The sequence below is a fragment of the Phoenix dactylifera genome, chromosome 1 (genome assembly GCF_009389715.1).
Source record: "Phoenix dactylifera cultivar Barhee BC4 chromosome 1, palm_55x_up_171113_PBpolish2nd_filt_p, whole genome shotgun sequence".
Classification (NCBI taxonomy): domain Eukaryota; kingdom Viridiplantae; phylum Streptophyta; class Magnoliopsida; order Arecales; family Arecaceae; genus Phoenix; species Phoenix dactylifera.
The window spans coordinates 40,464,163-40,484,594 of record NC_052392.1 but is presented as its reverse complement, the minus strand read 5'-3'; the positions used below and the strand labels follow the sequence as shown (position 1 = coordinate 40,484,594).

Here is a 20,432-nt window from a genome sequence, read left to right as displayed (position 1 = left end):
CACCAGAGGATTGGTGCGGTACAGGAGATCAAAAAAGACGCAATATATGTGTGTGTAGTGTAAAAGTCCAACTATTTATTATTATTATTAATTTTTTATGAGATTCGGATTGGTTGCCCTAAAGTTATTTCAATATAGTTCTAGTTTAGCTTATAATTTTATAATTTTACTGGTTATATTGATCCAATTCATAAATTTAATAAAATTTTTAACTCAATAGTCTAAATAAATTTTAATTATAATATCAAATTATTTTTTTTTGAAAAACTCTAAGAAGTTAGCAGCACTACAACAGTACAGGAGAAGTTTAGGCGCAGGAGCCGGGGGAGTTTGAGAGATGGGCTAGAGAAAAAGGAGATCACAAGAACCCATGCATTTATTTACTGAAATAAACAGCTAACGGGCGCAAAAAATCCTCACTTCTCCCCTCCTTCCTTTAAAGCACCGACACTCGAAAGCCCCAACTCTCAACCCTCCTTATTACAGGACAAACAACCCAACCCCTGCAGTTCCAGCTTTCAACTGGAAAAATCACTCACATTGCCTCCTCTCTCTCTCTCTCTCTCTCTCTCTCTCTCTCTGAGATATTAAATAAAGGTGCCAACTTTTTATTTTTTACCCGGCACTTCTTCTTATATATAAGCCTTTGGCCTCTTCCGACTAGATCTGTTTCTCTTGCTTCCCCTCTCCTTCTCTTCTTCCTCTTTTCTTTAGCTGTGAAGAAGAGGAAGGCGAGGAAGAGGTGGAGAGAACTCATGAAAGCTCTCTTGCTTCTTGGGGTTTCGGTTCTGCTTCTCGTGAGGTCTTCTTGCGGCTTTGAGTGGTGGAATGTGAGCGAGGTGCAAGCTGTGACTGATGGATTTGTTGGCGGGAATCCTCTCTTTGTGGGTCTGACCCTCATTCGAGGTGCCGATGCTAAAGGAGCTGGTATATGTGCTTCCATGTCTATTTATTATTGGATCTATGCCCGACGCTTGATTTTTCTTTTTTGGTTGTTGTTTTCGTTCCGAAGTTACTTAAATCTCAGGTTTTGCTACAATTGATGATGTTGATTTTATTGCCAATCTTTGTGATATTTATTTATTGCAATGCTTCTGACCCCGAAAAAATAACCTTTTTTTTGGGGCATCAGTATCATTTGGTTATAAATTTTACGAGTTATATATATATATTTTTTAAAAAAGATCTTTTTGTTTTTTGTTGCTGCTCCTTTTCATTGCACTCATTCCATTACTTTCTTGAGATCATGTAATGATTGCTCATAACATGTTTTATTTTTTTTCTAATTCTTTTTTTTCCTGCTTTTGTCTTGTGGGGTTATTGTGTCCACTCGATACCACCATTCTATTCATGTATAGTGAGAGAATTAATCAACATATCAGAACGTATGGAAGATAACTCTAGATTGGTATACCGCCTGGTTTTCAATGATAACAGACCAGAAATTAAATAGCCTCACATGAGATTGAAAAGCTTTGGACATAAATTCTTGGTGCGATCGGGTCTTTTTATCAGCCATTACCATCTCTCTCTGTTTTCTTTATTTTCTAGTAGGTTCCAACTCGGAAGTTTAATAAATGTCCTTCTCAAAAAAGAAGTTAAATCCATATTGAAAAGTTTGTTGCTTGCAGCATAAATGGTTTCACCTGAATTTAAAATATAGGCAGTCAGTGCTGATCCATTTGCTCAAAGTACGAGCATCATTCTTTTGTTTGACAAAAGTTTGGAGATGAAGATGATAATGCTTGGCCTCTAAAATATCTATGCAATGCCTTGATTTCACTAATTTTATACAGTTTTAATTTCTACCTGTACCTATTTTTTTGTACCTTTTTCAGTATGTTCGGATGGGAGCTTACCGGGTTACCATCTACATCGTGGGTATGGATCAGGAGCAAACAGTTGGCTCATCCATTTAGAGGTGAGAGGACTCACATAAAATATAAAATTAATAGTCAAGTCTGATTCCACAGTCATACTACCTGCACATACTATTAACAGTGACAACTTAGAGTGCACTATAATGATGATATTTTTAAGAGCTTTTGGGCATCCATTTTTCCTCCCATACTGTTACCTATTGGGGATATTTCTTCTTTGGACACACCAGGGAGGAGGCTGGTGCAAGGACATAAAAACATGTGTTTTCCGCAAGACAACTCACCGCGGTTCATCATACCATATGGAGAAGATGATACCATTTACTGGAATATTGAGTAACAAGCGTGAAGAAAATCCTGGTCTGTCTCAGACAGTATCCCCCATGTTCTTTGTTTAACAGGGTTTAATTCTTGTTATCTTTTCTATGAATTTAACAATAAGTATTTCTTACCTTCCTTATATTTACTATTTTACCAATCATTCTTGTACTACTTGCAGATTTTTTTAATTGGAACAGAGTCAAGGTTCGCTACTGTGATGGTGCATCATTTCTTGGTGAAGGTTATAATGCGGTTAGTATAAGATATAATTTCCAGCTATATTACTAGTTTGCTATGTGATTAAGCAATAATTATTGGAGGATGACATTTTAACATGCAGTGTTGATATCATCAGATTCATCATGGTGAACTGTTTATTTGTAGAGTCAGCTAGAACATTTATCATCACATGTTCTCTTACTGTGAAAGCATATCTAGGACACTTTAACTCTTGTAAACATTTCTGATGATGAAGATTTTGCTTTTTTATTCTTTTTGATATTTATCAATAGTTTGATCGCAATTAAAGGAAGAACTTTGTGCTTCAAAAAAATGAAAGGAAGCCCGAAAATTGGTGAAAATTGAAAGGTTTGCTATTACGAAAGGCAAAGTGAGAACGAAAATGAAATATGTGGCTTTTGGTGTTTTTTAGTGCAAGTTAAGCACAAAACTGAGTAAAGAATCTACGGGAGAGAAAAAGGCAAATATTTAGACCATATTATATACACTGAGTATGTGAATCACAAGAATGATCTATGAAAAATGATTAGACCACGAGAAGATAAAAAGGCCTCCTTGATAAGAAGATATTGAATAAGAATCTTGCTAGAAGCGCTATGCGGAAACCAGCACACAATGAAAGAAGAAGTACAAGAGGCTTTAGGAAAAAGTGAAAGAGGGTTTAGAAAGAGAGAAGAGATGAATAAAAGGTGGAATCGTGTTTTGATTAAAAAAATTGATGGAAGGATCTTCTTTGGCCTTGGACTGGAAAAAATGGCCCATGAGTGAATGAGTAGTAACAACTTATATTGAAGAAAGAAAGTTACAAGGTTGTCCCAGCTGTCTTGGATCAAAGCTTTTTATGCTATGAAGCAACTGTTGGGTGCAACTGACAGGAATAAGAACAGGTAAGATTGCTCCTACCAAAAAGACCGCTGGTTGCACCCTTTGTTGCACCCCCATGTCCATTGCCACTTTCGACTATGAGGAATCGAGTTGATTGTTCCCTCTAAAATATCTAATTCTTGCTATAGCTCCAACTCCTGTTCCTACTATTCTCAGCTTGCTAAATGGCTGCCTAGTTCATAACGAATATCCAATTTGCGTTTTCTAAAGTTGCCATTTGCCTATTATATAAGGGCTCATCATTATTTTAGCATCATCACTTCAAAGAAATGTAGGGATTTTGTGGTAGTCCTTACAGAGAAAGAACATTTCTTATCTATATTCTCTTTCTACCAGAATTCATAAATAGAGCTTTCTATGTTATATTCTTTTGTTCAAACTTCAAAGCATAGTGTATTTTCATGAGATGATCCACGAGAGTTACTAATTGTGGCCCATACAATGAAGCCATTTTTTTCTTGATAGAAGTGATATATTCTTCCCAAAATCGACCTGGTGCAATTCCAGAGATCTGAAATTTTCCATATTGCAATTTATGATTGATACTTTATGGAAAGGTTTTAAAGTTCCGTCTGCAGCTCATGAAAAACGCATAACTAACATCACCTAAGCTGGTTTTGGGGAAACATATTACAGATTGATAAAATGATGCAGTACTGGAAGTATTACTGTTTATATGCTTTGCGATTTCTGAAATTTTCCTTGGAATGTTTATAGTGTTTACAGGAAGATGAATTCTATCATATCATCTGCAAGGAATAACATTCTCAATAAGCTATGCCCAGCCTTGTTCAGTTTCTGTTATTGTTGTTTTCTATCGAATGCCTTTTGACTTCTGAGATTTTAATTGTTCACCTTCTTTAGTCTTTGCCCAATAAATGCTTGCCAATATATGCTCAGAGATGTAAAAATATTGCTCTATTGCTTTTAGGCTGCTGGCCTATATTTTCGAGGGCAGCGTATCTGGTTAGCTGCAATGGAAGATCTAATGTCAAAGGGAATGCGTTATGCCAAACAGGTCTTCTTACCCTATTCATGTGATGTGATCTTGAATTCTTGATCTTGGTTCAAGTTCAACACTGAATATATTATATTAATGCTTTCAGGCCCTTCTTTCTGGTTGTTCTGCTGGGGGACTAGCATCCATTCTGCACTGTGATGAATTTCGAGCATTATTTTCAGGAAGCACAAAAGTCAAGTGCCTTGGTGATGCTGGAATGTTTCTTGATGCGTATGTTCTTGACAAAATTAATTTTACTCTTGCATCTCGTCTAAGTTATTGCATCCACTGTTCATTACTGCAATTGAAAATAAACTTTTAATAATGTATGATTTTTTTATTTGCTAAATACACCTCTAATCTGTGTATTTTCTCTAATTTCTGCTGATAGCATTTAGTTTTTCAAATTGTAGAGTTGATGTTGCTGGTGGGCGAACCCTCAGATCCTTCTTTGGAGGTGTTGTGAACTTTCAGGTATCTATGTAATATATGTTGGAGTTGTAAGGAACTAACTATTAGCTCATTTGTCCGATATGTTGCTATTCTATTTATGAAAACTCTCATGACTACCCAGGGGGCGGCAAAGAACTTGCCAAGGACTTGTACTTCTCGCATGGATGCAACTTCGGTAATTTACTTTCTCCATATAGATGGATGACTGGAAACAACAACTAAATTGAATTGCTTTGTTTTGATTTTTTTTTTTTTGTCTGGCCCTTATTTTCTCTTTGCAGTGCTTCTTTCCACAGAACATTGTGGCCAATGTTCGGACCCCACTTTTTCTTTTGAATACAGCCTATGATGTATGGCAGGTATTTTCTTATCCTTAAAAGCATGTAAATGGTTTCCTTTGATACTGAAATGGTACTTAAGGAACCTGTGACTGAACCCATGAAGTTATGAGATTATGACTGCAAATGTAAATTTTTCTTATTAAGTTTTCATATTTCAGAATAATAACTTCAAATAACCCTTGACTAATGAATGGTGCAAACTTAAAAGTAACTAGACCACCTCTATTTTCTCTAAGAATTGCTCCTCTGCTTCTGAATTTTCAGATTCAGGAAAGTTTAGCTCCTAGAACAGCTGATCCTCGTGGTTACTGGCGAGAATGTAAAATGAATTATGCAAAATGTGATGCATATCAAATCCAGATTCTGCAAGGTATTCATTTTCTTCTCTTCTCAAGCTTTGGCTTTGTTAAAACAGGTAAACCATTTTTCATGCACATGGCTTCTTTCTATAATGCAGGGTTCAGGAATCAAATGCTTAATGCTGTAAAAGGATTCTCCATGTCCGGGCAGCATGGGTTATTTATAAATTCATGTTTTGCTCATTGCCAAAGCGAGAGGCAGGATACATGGTATTCAAATAATTCTCCCCTTATCGGGAACAAGGTATCATACACTAAAACTACTTGGATTCAATTTGAATACAAGAATAAATTGTTGTAATATTATACGTTAGAGTATATTCATGCATATGTGTGCCTTCCATGGGTAAAATTTCAAACACTATTTGAATTAGCTATATTTTTCAAAAGAATGAGCCAAGAAGACAAGTATCATATCGCCCATGGATTGTTGAACCATGCTGAACTAGTTGGTTTGGGGCATATCGAACCGGATCGGTCGGTTACCGGCACGATTCAGTGCATTGTTATGAAACGGAGAGAGAGGGAGAAAGAGAGAAAAAAAGATGGGGGGAGGGAGGGAGGGAGGGAGGGGGAGGGAGGGCTTAAAAGCTCTCATAGCTTGTTGGTACAGGGTTCCTATGTTTCCTTTCGAAATAGAAGATGCCCTATGATTTTGCCGATTTGAAATAGAAGTCAGCAAATGGTTTGTCTAGTTCACATTCCAAATGGGCAAAAAATTGACCATTTGCTGACTTCAGTTCGAAACCAGGAAAAAAAATGTGGTTCATCCCAGAACAGCACGGTACGGACCCATACTGTACCATGCCAGTTGCCGACCAGTATAGACCCCAATATCGGTTCAACAAACCCATTATCATCTAAGCTGAATTTATGAAGTCTTTAAGTATATCATAGAAATCTAGATGGAAGTCAAACGATATACAGAGAAATAAGAAGAATTTCATTAATCCAAACTGGCTTCATGCCAATAGGTCACTCATTCAAATGATAAAAGGATGCCAATCCAAAGGAAAAAAGGAAGAACTTCATTTAAAAAAAAAGAAACACAAAAATGATATGAACAAAGAGAACATCTGTAAGAAATAAGGAAGAGCCTCAACATGGCTTTTATCTTTATTTCTGAAGAGACGTTTGACAGAGATTATGTAAAGCTACTGGTGGATTATGACAGGGACAGTTATATTGAATATAAATATGGTAGATAGGTTTCATCCGTTGTACGTTTCTCGTCTAGCTACTTTTTAAATATCAGAGAGCAACTTGGAAAACCGGTAATGGCGGGCAATATGGGTTATCTACTGAGTTAACTATCATATAGTAGACATTCTTTATAATAATCGACACACAAGAACCTAGAAAGTAGCTTCCATGGTCTGCCGTACTGGTCCGTGCCGGCCGGTATGGGCCAGTACGTACTGGTCCCGCCTGGGACCGGTACCGGATCAGTGTGGAATCCGGTACCGGTAGTTTATTGTTGGAGAACCGGTACGGACCGGTTCGGACCGGTACGGGACCGGTTCGGACCGGTACGGGACCGGTTCGGACCGGTACGCGACCGGTTCGGACCGGTACGCGACCGGTTCGGACCGGTACGGGCTGCCACTGGTACGCCGACCGGTACCGGTACGACGGATCTTGGTAGCTCCAAAGAGTAATCACTAAAGTAGGACTGCTAGTGCAAGTGGTAGATTATGTTAGCGATCCGTCAAACTACTTTTAGGCTCTTTTTGGTATGGGGAGAGTTACATATATTCATACCATGGTCTGCCATACTGTCTCGTATAAGGCGTATCGTACCGTACTGGAAGAAAACTAGTACGAAACTTAACTTCAAGTCGGTACAAGCTCCATACCGGCCTGTACCAAAGCGTGCCGGCCTGTACCGAAGCGTGCCGGCCCGTACTGAGGCTTACCGACCTGTATCTAGGCGTACCGAAATAAAAATTGAAAAAAGTGGCTAGAAAGCTATTTCGGTACAGAAGTGTATCATAATGAACCGAACTGAACCGATAAGGTACTGATACAATATCCGTTACCGAGATTACGGACCTTGGTTCATATAGCTGTCATTGCCCATTTTCCAGCCATTGCAACCACTCTTTTTTCGACCCTTGTTGTATCTCTTCACATAATAAAGTGGATAGTCTTTTAGGGGCCTCATTATTCTTTAAAGCTGCAATCTACTATCCCCATGACAAAGGGTTCCATAAACTACCTGATTTTTTTATTTCCACTTGAAATTTTCTTCTGGTCTAATTCATCAAACAGACTGCACTCTATTCCTTGCTAAAATACCTCCATTCAATACTCATTAAAGGAAAGAAATGATGGAAAAAGAAAACTTTATAGAATAAGTGGTGAACATAAAGGAATATCTCATCATGGTAACATATTGTTCCCTGGTCAGAGTGATGCCTTTATATGCTCATAACCATACCTTTCATTTTTGAACTGTCCACGTTGTGTACCCTAGAAAAATGATTAGAGCTGAAGCAGATGTACTTCGATCCTCAATTTTTAAAAGTTTTTACCTTTCTCTCCAGTTTTGCCCATAAGATGTACGAAAATGTTGAACTATAAACAGTCCAAATCTTTTGAATTGACACATACCCATAACTAGGAGATGTATGGCTATGTAGCTGCAGCTTTAGTCTTATGGAACCATGATGAGACAGTTGTGGAATTTTGGAAAGTTTTATTCTAATTTTTAGGAAATATGTTATGGTATGTCAAATAATCCTAAACAAAATCATATATAGTTGCTCTTTTGCATGGTATTTTTTTGTTGCTATACATTTCTTTGTCATGGTCGGAAGGATGGAGAATCGACTGGTTATATGAGATACCAGAAGCCAACAATTCTTTATTTGATATCAAGGTTCATCTTTATGAACTAGATCAATATATTAATCCTCCTGAAATAACTAGTTACAAGAGTCCATAAAAGAATATTTGCAAATGATAAACAAAGAATAGCTAGACCATGAGGAAAACTCCTACAATTATTTCTAGTTATTAGTTGTGGGGAAAGCTGCTAATCACTCTGTTCCATCATCTAAAAGAAAAAAGGATGTTAATCAGGCCTTATTACATTCCGCCTTTATTGTTAGCTTCCTATTCATAAAAGCAGATCCTATGCCCTATTTCTCTCTAGTAGATGATGAACTCCTATTCAAGCCCATCATTGATGAATTGGCTTTTAGTGAGCAGGAAATTGTGAAGTCTGTTAGTGACTGGTTCTCTAATTAGTCTGAAGTCAAGGCAATAGGCTCTCCATACATACCCTTGTGACAAGAACTGTCAACATCGAGAGAAAAGCTAAGAAGCACAGGAGAAAGCACAATAACAATCCTTAGTTCATTAATCTCAATGATAAATAGCAAGAGCTGATGGATAAGAGAATCTATAATCCTTTAGTTTCTTCTATATGTTTGATTCGAGCACAAGCAAATGGCATGTTAATTCTGCAAATCAATAATCTTATATATCATTCTTCCATGTTCATGGAAGTAGAATGATAGAAATTTGGAAGATTTTATCATAGAAGACATGAGAAAGGCTTGTCTTGTTTACATATATGCAGGGTCATAGGCTTGTACAAGACTTTAGTCCAATGGTATAGATTGATGGGAAATTGGTGAGTTTCCAATAATGACAAGTGTACATTGTAGAATTATTTTAAGCTGCCCTTTTTGGTTCTTGCAAACTTCACAATCATTGAAATCAATGAGGAGACCTCTATGGTTCATATTGTTTACAGATGCTATGGTGTTCATGATTTTGAGTAATGCATTATATTGATCTGTATCGACTGTATCATAATATATTAGTAGAAAATGAATTCGCGATATGCCTCTCGTACTGTCAATACTTAAAACTGTACCATAATGATACTGTAGCAATTGGGTACAATCAAGGGTACGAAAATGAGTATTTTAAACTTACCAAGGTCTTGTCCTAGTTTGGGATGGTATGGGATGCTACCAGCCCGACTCTTGGGATGGTCTGGCATCCAATTAGTGTATAAGGACACTATTTTTTTTTCAATTTTTTCTTGTTGAATTTCATTTTTGTCCTAAATGAGTATTTGACTGAATGTTGATATGTCTTCGAGGAGGTTTCTAGCATGGAACAGGCTGGATGCTATATGCTGGATCTGCACTCCTTCCCCTCCTTTATCCTCTCCTTCCTCATTATTTTTCTTCCCCCCCTCTCTCTCTCTCTCCCCTTCTCTTTCTTTGTCTCTGCTTGCATTGCCCCCTGCACTAAGCCAAAGAGAAAAAGAGAATGCCCCCCCCCCCCCCCCCATTGCTCTCTTTCTCTTTTTATTTTGAAATCAATCAACGTGGTAGATCGCTCCTGGTACCGGCCGACCGCACTTGGCACTTGTTGGTTCAAACCGTATTGGTTAGAATAGGCAGGACATCCTGGCCTATTAATCGATCAATGTCCTGTAGATTTGTGGTCCTGAATCCTATCAGAACTGGAGGTGCTGATGGTACCATCTCATTTCTGTAGAACCTAAATCCTTACTGAAAACCTGTTGTTCTTAACTGATATGACTCAAGAATGGTCAAGTGTGATAACGGATAAATGGGCATGTTGTGGCTAGGGGATTTCAGAGTGAACAGTGGATAGCAGGCACCATAGCAGGTGCTACAAACCCAAAGTAGGTTGTCAAAACATATCAATATATTTTCTAAGTATCAAAGCAATACTTTACATCAAATTAAGTACAAAGCTATAAAACATCACCGACCTAATTTCATAAGTTATGCACATAATAAGTTTTTTAACTTCATATATTTGATTCATTGATTAAAAGATGAATTATTCTCAATAGGATATTCATATCACGACCGAAAGACATATTACTGACAATTAACACGTTAAAAAGTTTGGGCTGTGACCTGTGGCTAATGGCCATCTCCCTTCCAAAAGATCCTGTAACTCGTGTGTGAGGGAATCTCCCTTGAAATTTCATCTTGCAAATTCTGATCATTAGGACAGAATTTTAAAATGCACTCAATTGTTCAATTTTATTCTTATTAGCATAGAAGTAGGGGTTCAGGAAGTACCCTACCCTATGCAATGGGCCTTTGCATTTTACATCCCATCTTAAATCAGTAAATGCCCAAATTGGAAGGTATTTTTTTTCATCTTTATTCAAATGGAAAGTTATCTTCTCAGCATTCATCAAATCATCCCATATATAACCCATGGCCTTGCCTAAGCACTTCTACTAAGGGCTCCCACAATGTCAAAGCAAATGCCACATTATTCCAAAATTGGAGCCTAGAACTATCCCTTGGATCTTGCTTCCTTGAATTGTCCCAATCACTAGCTCTTTCTCTTACCCATCATACTTTGCAAGTTTAAAAAAGTTACAAAACAAGTCTATCTTGGTCTTGCCACATTCTTTGAAGGACCTGTTTCGAATTTGGATATTCCTACAGATTTGAGCTGAAAATCTTGCAGGATTTATGGAATGGGCTGTTCATTTAAGCATGGTTCTATCAACGAAACACCTCCCAGTCCCAATCCTATAGGAAGAAAAAAGACCTCCAGGTATCTTTTTTTTCTTCTTGAATCCCAAAGACTGATCGCATCTAGCTCTCACACATGGTTCCCTCTATAACCCAAAAGCGTAGTGGCCACTATGACACTTTGTTACCCTCTATATTAAGTGTTATCGGCCCAAATGCTACAAGGTATTATAGCACATAGCATAGTGGTTTAAGTCCAAAATCTCTATGGCAGCCCTATGGCTGATTTTTAAAACAGTATGACTAATTAAGAGACCAATATATTGTTCACGGATTGCAGCTTTAGCAGAGTTTAAATTTGTAGAAGCATAAGAATTTTCCCAAACGATTCATTTTCATCTCCTTGTTTTTCCTGTAAAGTTAAAAAACAGAATGCCCCTCAAATACGATTTAAGTAATATTGATGAAACAGAGATTGACATTCTGATGCAATGGTGACATATCATGGGGAAAACATGAATCTTGGCAAAAATATGATAAATTTGTTTTATGGAATCAAATGGTAAGCTGTGAAGAGGGCACACTTAAGTATAATGAAAATGAGCAGTTTGGTTGGTAAGTCTTGTTAGGTCCTTTGAATTAAATTTAACAGCTCTTTCAAGCAGTTCTCAACATTGTCTGCTCATGGTATTGACATGTCCAACTCATAAGTTTCTGTGGAGATTCAATTGACTGTCTTAATGTCAAGGAGCATCATATTGTACATTTTTTTTCCATAAAAATGTATAATTGATGAAACTGTCTGTCTGTTTGCTTGCTTGCTTCCATTTTTGTTTCTGTAAAATTCAAGCCTGCGCTCCTATAAGATTTCATTTTGATGAAACTAGCTGCACTCTTCATTGATGGAGTATCTAATTACTAGAGGAAAAAAAATAAAGAAATAGTGAAGCAAATTTCATGTTATAATGAAGAAGTTTTGTGCATTGAAAAAAATACTAGTCGCTGTTTGTTTTTGCATTGATGTTATAACCTGTCGTCTGATTATCACATTTTAAGTTATTACTTTTCCCTTAAGTTTAACTGTTTCAGTTCTTCAGTCATCTGGTTGTGGTCTCCATAGGTACTCTTGTAAGCTAGACTCAGAAAAATTTCCAACTGAAACAGTTTGTTTGTTTAAATTTCTTAAAAATATGACTCAATTTGATCTGTGCAAGCCATAAAAGAAACCCTATCGGCTGGCTCGCATTTTAATTTACTGTTTCTGCAATTCTCCTTTGAAAAATGGGTTTAGAAAGCTAAAAGATAAACTGGTCATCTGAAAATTCCATAAAACCCATAAAACTTGCGTTCCATCATAAAGTTCATGAAGCTATTTGCTCAAGAAAGGGGCATAATTATGACAGTGCAGAATGGATGTTTCTGTTGATCAGGCCAGTACTATCACCAGATTTGCTTTCATTTTTTGTGACAAATGAACTTTCGAATTCTCTAGAATGCTGGTTGTCTGTACATTCATCTCTTGGTAGCCACCCATGAATCAAATCATTGTTTCATCCATTACTCATTTGTTCGTATAATTGATAGACCACTTACCAATTCGACTATCAAAATTTTCCTGTTACTGCACAGAGAATTGCAACAGCTGTTGGTGACTGGTACTTTGATCGATCCAGCATGAAGACAATAGACTGCCCATACCCTTGTGACAGGACTTGCCACAATCTGATATTCAGGAGAAGGCAGTGAACGACCATTGATGATTCCTCATAATCTTGCAGCATTGCGTAGTCTTATTTAGGTAAAATAATAACTAGACATGAGCCAACAAAAAAGAATACAGAGGTCTGTAAGTTTCTTGCTTGCTGCAAGCCAGAATCCAGCAGTGAAATTAACTTGTTGGATTCTGCATTCATCCAATAAATGATTCTTCCACATGCTCATGGAAGGCAAAGAAATCTGAAAGTTATCATTATAGCACACGCCAATTGTATCTTTGTATAACTCAACAGATTCAAGCTTAGAAATATATTAAAGCATCTATTATTTATGTCTGCTCTTTCCAAAACGAACAGTTGCAAGGTGATTTTTTTTTTCTTTTGCTATTTCGAGATTTTTTTACCTCTCCTGTTTGGTGATCCAAAACTAATTTCACTGATCAGCTGTTTTGTATTGCGCATTTCAGTTCAGTTTTCCAGGTTCATTATCAGAAGCTTTACATTTTTCAGCATTCACACGTAATGGCTCTTTTAACATACTACCTGCAAAATAAGACCCAAAGAAAATAACTACAAGAGAAAAACTCAAGAAACTTCGAGACAGATATAAAGTAACAAGAAGCAATGGTGTTTATCATACATGAAGAACCTTCACAGCTGGTTCAATGTTGCTGCACATTCTCAAATGGACATGGAGATGTGTCATTGAAAACTTCATCTTGTTTAGCAAATGTTTCTTGGTCGGTGCGATGACTGACTGCTTGTTAGTACTCGACGATGCATAATATATCAGTTAATTGACCAATCAAAAGACTATACACAACCACATATCAGTGAATTGATTTACTCAACCCCTGTATCTTTTTCAAGAGATTTCTGCCATTACATGGCACTACTTATTTGGCCTCGATGGCAATCATGTATGCAAATGAGTACCCAATAGAGTGTGCACAAGAGTAGTGTTTTGAAAAATCTTTTTTTTTTTGTTCCTTTTTATCAAATTATATATGAGCCTAAAGGCTGATACAAAGGACCTTGGTCTCTAGCACAAGGGCAAAATATCTCATCACTAGTTTCAGTGCAGAATTAGTTCCAAGAGACTCCATCTCGTCATCAACCTCCAAGGATGTCACCCCTTTCACAGCTTGAAACCCCATGCTGCTTGAGTCGATGCAATGCCTCCAAACGGGCGAGTGCAGCAACCACTTGGACTGGAGCTATGTGGAAAACCTCCAAATCACCATGCTATATTCAATACTCTTTTTTCTTTGTATATATGCTCCTAGTTTTATCTAATCATCCACCACATTATTTACAAAAAAGAAAAAAGAAAAAAACGAGAAAAAAGGGAAACTCACACCGAATGCTGAAGCAAAGAAAGGAAATTACATAAGAAAGCCAGAAAGATCAGATCCGCGATCCAAACCTCAAAACCGAGTGCAGAAAGCAACGATTGAAAACATGCATGTGAATGCAGTTTGTAGGATTGAGTCAGCTGCTGAGACGAGAAGCAGATGCGAGTGCCACTGCTTGAGCCCAAACCTTGAGCCTAGCCTTCACATCCTTGGGGTCATCGCCTGCTTCCAAGAATAAAAAAACAGCAATGCCGCTGTTAGGAATGCAAGAACACACCTCCAAAGCATGGACTGATAAAAATTTCATCCAACCATACATTTCTAAAGCATCATTCTTATTCCTATGCTAAGTTTTGTTTAGATCCAGTGAAATTTTATTTGTGCTCTAAGGTGGTGTATATGGCTATGTTTCCTTCCTCGCAAACGGCGCTCGTACATCGCAATCCCGTGATCGGTACCACGTGTCATCGTCATCATCGTGGTCAGGCCCCATCGAATCTTACTGGTAAAGCATGATCTACTTTAGCTCGTGCAATCGCATGTAAGGAATCATTGGGCTCCCTCCCTAAACTCCCTTCCCATCATCTTTCCAGCTCCACTTGGGAGTTCGGCCTCCGCTTCCCCGTCCCTACCCTATGGAAACCCAATCCACTCTGCCGTACACAGTAAATCAACGGCACCTCACTCCATCACCGTCCATCAAAATCTTGCAACGGAAGACGCTAGCGGTGGCGACGGTTGCAGTGACTGTAGAGACTAGAGAGAGAATATGGGGGCTTCTGGGTCTTACCAGGGCTGGAGATCCTCCAGTTAGCTATGGGGGAGTTGCCGCCGCTGCTGGTATCCACCGTCGATCCGGAGAGGGCGCACGGGATCTCGACCGTCCAATCCCTGGGCAGCTCCAGCCCCAGATCCCGGCACGCCTTCACCTCCTCCATATCCATACACAGCGTCCCCATCCCACCTCTCGGCCGCACCAAAACCCTGCACTCGCCGACGTCGACCATCCCCTCCGTTGCCGCCGCCGCCGGCCCCTCCTCCGCCATCCTCTTCTTCTTCTCCCACGACCGCTCCAGCCACCGTTCCCTCGCCCTCCGCCGCCTCCTCCCCCCGCCCCCGACCCGCAGCCCACGCGCCTCCGTCTCGCTCGCGTACTCCTTCGCCGCCGGACCCGGCGTTCCCCGGAGAGGCGTCCCCGGCAGCGACGCCGTCCCCGTCGATGCCCAGTCGTTGCCGGAGTCCTCCCCCTCCCCCTCCATCAGCGACGCCAGGATGCTCTTCCTCACCACCACCTTCTCCTCCTCCGATACCTCGGCGTCCGCGTCATTGCCGTCCGAGCTCTCGATCGAGAGGCGCGAGATCCGCCTATAGCCGATGTCGCCGCCGCCGCCGTCCGGCATGAAACGGACGGCCCCGCCGTAATCATCATCATCATCATCATCATCATCTTTGACGAAGTCGTGAGCGGCCGCCATGGTCTCATCCAAAGCCATTGGCAATTAGTTTCCGAGAGACAATCGAAGTAGTGAAGAGAGCTCGGAAGCAGAGGCGAAGGGGAGCGGATGGGGAGTATATTTTCCGTTGGTGGGAGCTCGGAAGGCGTGCGGTGGGTGGAGTATATAATGATTGGTCCGGCACTGGAAACTTACCATAATGTCCTTTTTGGATTCGGTAAGCCAACGAATTATTTTAATTTTTTTATGATTTATCTCTTTGGATCAGATTAGTTTAGAAGAATTACATTCGATTACGGAAACACAACTTCCTGTGGAGCGTGGAGTCCTCTCACTGGGTGCTGTAGTGCTCGCACTCTTATTAAAGTAATACACGGAATATTTGATGCATGTTGTGCAACTAATTACAAATTAATCGAGTTCTTCAACCATTAAATTTACAAAAAAAGGAAAATTTCACCTAGTTGTATCATTTTGTCGAAGATTAAAGGACGAAACTTTTAGGACTAGTTTATATGTGGATGTAATCTTGAGAGCTTCATGTACAGAAGCACACTATCTTCCAATAGTCTCCTGAAAAAGCACAGTAGCACACTATCTTCCAATAGTCTCCTGAGAAGTTCTTAGAAAACTTTGTTAAATCGACGGGATATCGAGAGCTACCAACATGCACATTAGACAGTTTTGATTAGTCTTGCTTATTTCGTACTTATCACGGAATTATATAAATCTTAATCCCTAATTGAATAACCGTCGCTGCTGCTTTAATCATGCTGTTAGTTTGAGGTTATCTGAGCTATCTTAAGGATATACTCTTCATTCTAAATATTTAATTTTCATATCCGAATCTTTCCATCGCTATCCAATTATCTATTTATCTATAAAGCATTCTTATGTTATCTCTTTTTTTTTAAAAAAAAAAATTGTTCTGATGCTCCATGGAATAAGGGCAGTTGGATGGGACATGATTTTACGAGTGAGGTTAGGCAGGCAGCCACATAATTACAAAGAAAAAGAAAAGAAAGATTTACGTGTCACCACGTGAGTTCCCGAAGGTGCTCGACGGAATCTGTTCGTCGCTGCGGGACGCGACACATCCTATTGGTACAAAAAAAAACAAAAAAGGAAAAAACCTTTGAACCTAGCGATTCTGCGGTTCATCAGCCAGCCAAAGATATTGGCCCATCATTTCAAAAAAACCAAAATATCCTCGTCCACTTCAAACATCCTTGAAGTCCATTTCGCTGCTCTAAATTTTCTTGTCGAGTATCCAAGCTCCGCCTCTAGTTTCCTTCACATTTTAATTCTTTTCTAGGAATCCATTCATCATGAAGTATATTTTTTTAAACATTTAATAGGATATAGGTTGGAGTTTTAATTAAAAATTTTAATTTTTTTTAATCTTCTAATTTTTAGTTGTTTTAATATTTTAAAATATCCTTTCATTACTGTTGCGTCTCTTCAGACTTTGGATAGAGTCTATAAATAGACGTTGGAATTAATCCTAATTCAATCCAATCTCTTTTTCTCTTTCTAGTACTCTCTCCCGAGAGTTTCTTCCACTCCACTCTTCAATGTTTTTTTTTCCTTTATATCTGAAAGAGTCAATCAGGTCAAGCCTCTCCACCAAGTTAGATTATTATACATTGGAAACGAGATTGCTGTAAACCTGCACATAGAAGAGAATCACTCTTTTTAATTTTATAAATTTATTTTAGTAAATTATTATTTTATAATACTATTATAAAATAACGATATAGAAATCTCTAGGTAATAGTTTATCTAACAATATAGAGATCATTTTCTTCATAGCAGATGACGGAGATGTCAATGAGCTTACAATCAAGAAGGTTTGTGATATGGACGAAGACATCCAGATCGTCGAAGATACAGCCTCGAGATAGGCCACCCTAAACAAGTGATAATAAAGATATTTTGATCAAACAACAGTTTTTTCTTATTATGCGGTCGTCCTGCACCAGCAACGTTAATAGAGATGGATGGCACGGTCATTTTAGAATATTTTTAAATTATGAAAAAAAAATTTCAAAAATTTTAGAAAAATAAGGGAGGTACGTGAGAATTGTGGAAATATGAGAGAGCGAGACCGTAATTTTCCTACAAAACAAACAACTCCCTCTGGAGCTACGGTGGTCCCCACTCAAAAAGATGGACCACTCTTCCATGTGCTCCAATCCCCGGGTAGTAGTTTCCTCTCCGTCGTCACCGCGCCGTAAACGCCGAGCCGGAAGGCGACGAGGGGCGAGGCGGGCCAACGCGGGGAACCACCCAGCCCTGCGACGTGGCGCACGTGGAAAGGTCCACCGAGGTTGGGTTCTTATCCGGGGCGGCCCACGGCGCGGACGCGACACCCTTCGGGTAAACCATCGCTTTCCAGGCCGCCCGATCTCCGCGTCGGACGGCTCGGCCGCCGTCTGATCTCCACGCGTTTTGATCGTTGCAAGCGAAGGGCTGACACGTATGCGCGAAAGAGACGCGCCTCCTTGGAATCCTATTTTAAATTTAGAATTTACAATTACTACGGGGGGAGAAGGAGAAAGTTGGGGGCCGACCGTGATGGCCAATATTACTGCCGTCCTCGGAACACGTTCACCAAACCTTTCCACCAGTCTGCTTCCACGTCAACTTTGTGGACCCCTCAGAATCATGCGCTCCTGCTGGCCGAGAGCTAGTTTTCGCTGTTTTGTGTGTTGGAACTTCATGGAGATGGAAACAAAGACGCAGCTTGAACATTTGGAGGGGATGCTAACGTGGACTTGGAGGCTACGTCAACAAGAATGATGAAAAGATACCTTAAAAAAAGAGTGAGTGATCATTTTTATGCCTAGGTTCGAGGCATTTGATGGATAAGTGAGACAAAGAATATATTCGGTTTGACAGAATGCTGAGCCATCAATGCAAAACAATCGATTTCCATTGGATGGATGATTAATATATGATTGATTTAAAATTTTAAAGCATTGCTATTTGAAGCTATTTATGACATGTAAGTCATGTTAAGTATATATCTTCCATGAGTAGCAAGTAAAAGTTCACTAGAAATGACTTGATAGCTAAGTACACTGCTCCACGATTACTAGAATCTACCACAGCTGCCTGTTGAATTAACTAGCAAAATAACTAATTATTCTTCTTTTTGCCTGTTAGAATCTACCCTTTTAACCCATCCACATTTCGTAAGACTATAAGGAGGCCCACCTCCTAACATGTGTCCTTCATCAATCTCTATATGGGATTATTTTTTTAGGGAATAACGAATAGAGAAAGTGATCCTCCAAGACGCTTGTACTGACTTGCAGCTTGCTGCATCAGGTCATGGGGTCGTTCATCCAAGCAAGAGGAAGAAAAAAAAAAAAAAGAGAGGGTGAATGAATCATGGATTCGGCCGTTCAACCAGATCGCTCAAGGATATCTCCCAGGAAATTATTTCATGAATGCTTTGAAAATTTCAAACCGTCCTTTTGGGAACGCGGCTCGGTGATCGTAAGCTTAATGTCGGCCAAACGCCATAAATTATTGCGTTGAAAGGTGACGGCCGACAGCGAAGGACCCGCGACCAACTCGCATCCACCACGGGGACTCAGGTGGGGAAGAAAGGCGTATGTCCGGTCCGAGATTGACCGGGTAGGACTTGTCTGCGTGGACCGTTTCCATTTGATCGGGCGAGCCTTTTGGGTCCCACATGGGGGCCGGGAAGATCCTTTGTTTGGGCAGCCGCCGCCAGCCAGCCGGCGGATCCATTACCGTCCAAGTAGCAGGCAATCCGTACAACTTGAATGGACGGACAGCAGGGTCTCGTGCGCGTCTCTTTCCATTTAGAATCGATCACGATGGTAAATTAGATCAGATCAGGAGAAAGAAATACTGATGTGCACATCAGTATAACTTATTTTTGATAATTGATGAATATTATTATGTGTATATATATATTTAGATACAAGGTGGACATCAGTACTACATGGTGGAGAGATAATCTTCTCCTTTATTGGTCAGGCAAGAGGCTTGCAAGCGAAGGAAACGCGGCCCTGATACTAGGGGAGCTCAAGGTGTAAACAGGGCTGCATGGTGAATTTTTATCATATTGTTTCCACGTGATATTGTGATGATGTGGTTGCCATGGGTCATGTACCAATCGTCGATGGCGACTCGATGGGATGTGCCGGTGACAGTAGCAAGGAGGAGGACAAGTGTTCCCTTGCAACGAAGGCTATGGACCACAAAACTAAAGGAGACCCACCTGCTTCACTCCATGCTTCCCATGTCAACGTCTGGAAATGGATTCTCGTATATGGAACGCCAGATGGGAGGATTGGGCAATTCATAGTAAACCCATGCGAGGAACTTCTCCGTGGGGATAGAAGTAAGTGGGATGATATTTGTTCGAATTTATTTTTATGTGTGAATATATTTGAATATCGATAAAAAAAATTTAAGAATCCGGCTAATATTCTTGTCCGTATGTCCGTCAAAGAAAAATAAATATAGATATCGCTAGATAATTCTACGATCCATATCCAAATATCCATTTTTATTTGTAATTTTATCTAATTTTATATAATACTTATAATATTTTAAAAAATAAATAGTTATATTAACATAATATTAACTTAATTTATCAATCACTTAGTAATAATAATATCCTTGATTCTGCTGCCGTAAAATTTAATTATCCAAATTATGTTCCTATTTGTATCTATGCTTCCGATATTCGATTTGCATTCTTATTCGTTTAAAACATATATGGATATGAATTATTGCATACGACTAACATTGGTATCGGTATCTATGTTTGTCAAACAAAATAAATATGAATATAAATATAGTAGGATTTGATCCGTATCCGATCCGATTTCAACCTTATTTTCCAACGATGAGAGAAAGAAGCAAGGTCACTGCACAACAAGCAAATGTGATGCTTT

The 20,432-nt window shown here is 39.2% G+C and overlaps 2 protein-coding genes across 7 annotated transcripts; one reads left to right on the top strand and one right to left on the bottom strand.

Moving 5' to 3' along the window:
- Positions 1 to 635: 635 nt before the first annotated feature.
- On the top strand, positions 636 to 14,036 carry LOC103714715 (pectin acetylesterase 12). 3 transcript variants are annotated; one of them, XM_039114665.1, is made up of 13 exons: positions 638 to 927; positions 1,839 to 1,921; positions 2,111 to 2,240; positions 2,380 to 2,453; positions 4,258 to 4,344; positions 4,433 to 4,557; positions 4,740 to 4,800; positions 4,901 to 4,954; positions 5,061 to 5,138; positions 5,385 to 5,490; positions 5,578 to 5,723; positions 9,066 to 9,119; positions 12,598 to 13,015. In XM_039114665.1, the coding sequence occupies exons 1-12, from the start codon at positions 756 to 758 to the stop codon at positions 9,102 to 9,104; spliced, it is 1,155 nt and encodes a 384-aa protein (XP_038970593.1). In that variant the 5' UTR covers positions 638 to 755; the 3' UTR covers positions 9,105 to 9,119; positions 12,598 to 13,015. The 3 variants fall into 3 exon arrangements, with proteins under 3 accessions (XP_038970591.1, XP_038970593.1, XP_008800308.1); XM_039114663.1 differs by lacking the exons at positions 9,066 to 9,119; positions 12,598 to 13,015 and adding an exon at positions 13,151 to 14,036 and having other exon boundaries at positions 636 to 927; XM_008802086.4 differs by lacking the exon at positions 9,066 to 9,119 and having other exon boundaries at positions 643 to 927.
- Positions 12,914 to 15,841, bottom strand: LOC103714714. Of its 4 annotated transcripts, none has more exons than XR_003387091.2 (3): positions 14,829 to 15,841; positions 14,110 to 14,263; positions 12,914 to 13,226 (listed from the first exon to the last, which is right to left on the bottom strand). XR_003387091.2 is itself a non-coding variant. In XM_039114669.1 (2 exons), the coding sequence occupies exons 1-2, from the start codon at positions 15,529 to 15,531 to the stop codon at positions 14,175 to 14,177; spliced, it is 792 nt and encodes a 263-aa protein (XP_038970597.1). In that variant the 5' UTR covers positions 15,532 to 15,840; the 3' UTR covers positions 13,934 to 14,174. The 4 variants fall into 4 exon arrangements, 2 of the variants coding, with proteins under 2 accessions (XP_038970597.1, XP_008800306.1); XR_005506595.1 differs by lacking the exon at positions 12,914 to 13,226 and adding an exon at positions 13,646 to 13,975 and having other exon boundaries at positions 14,829 to 15,840; XM_039114669.1 differs by lacking the exon at positions 12,914 to 13,226 and having other exon boundaries at positions 13,934 to 14,263; positions 14,829 to 15,840.
- Between the last annotated feature and the right edge of the window lie 4,591 nt (positions 15,842 to 20,432).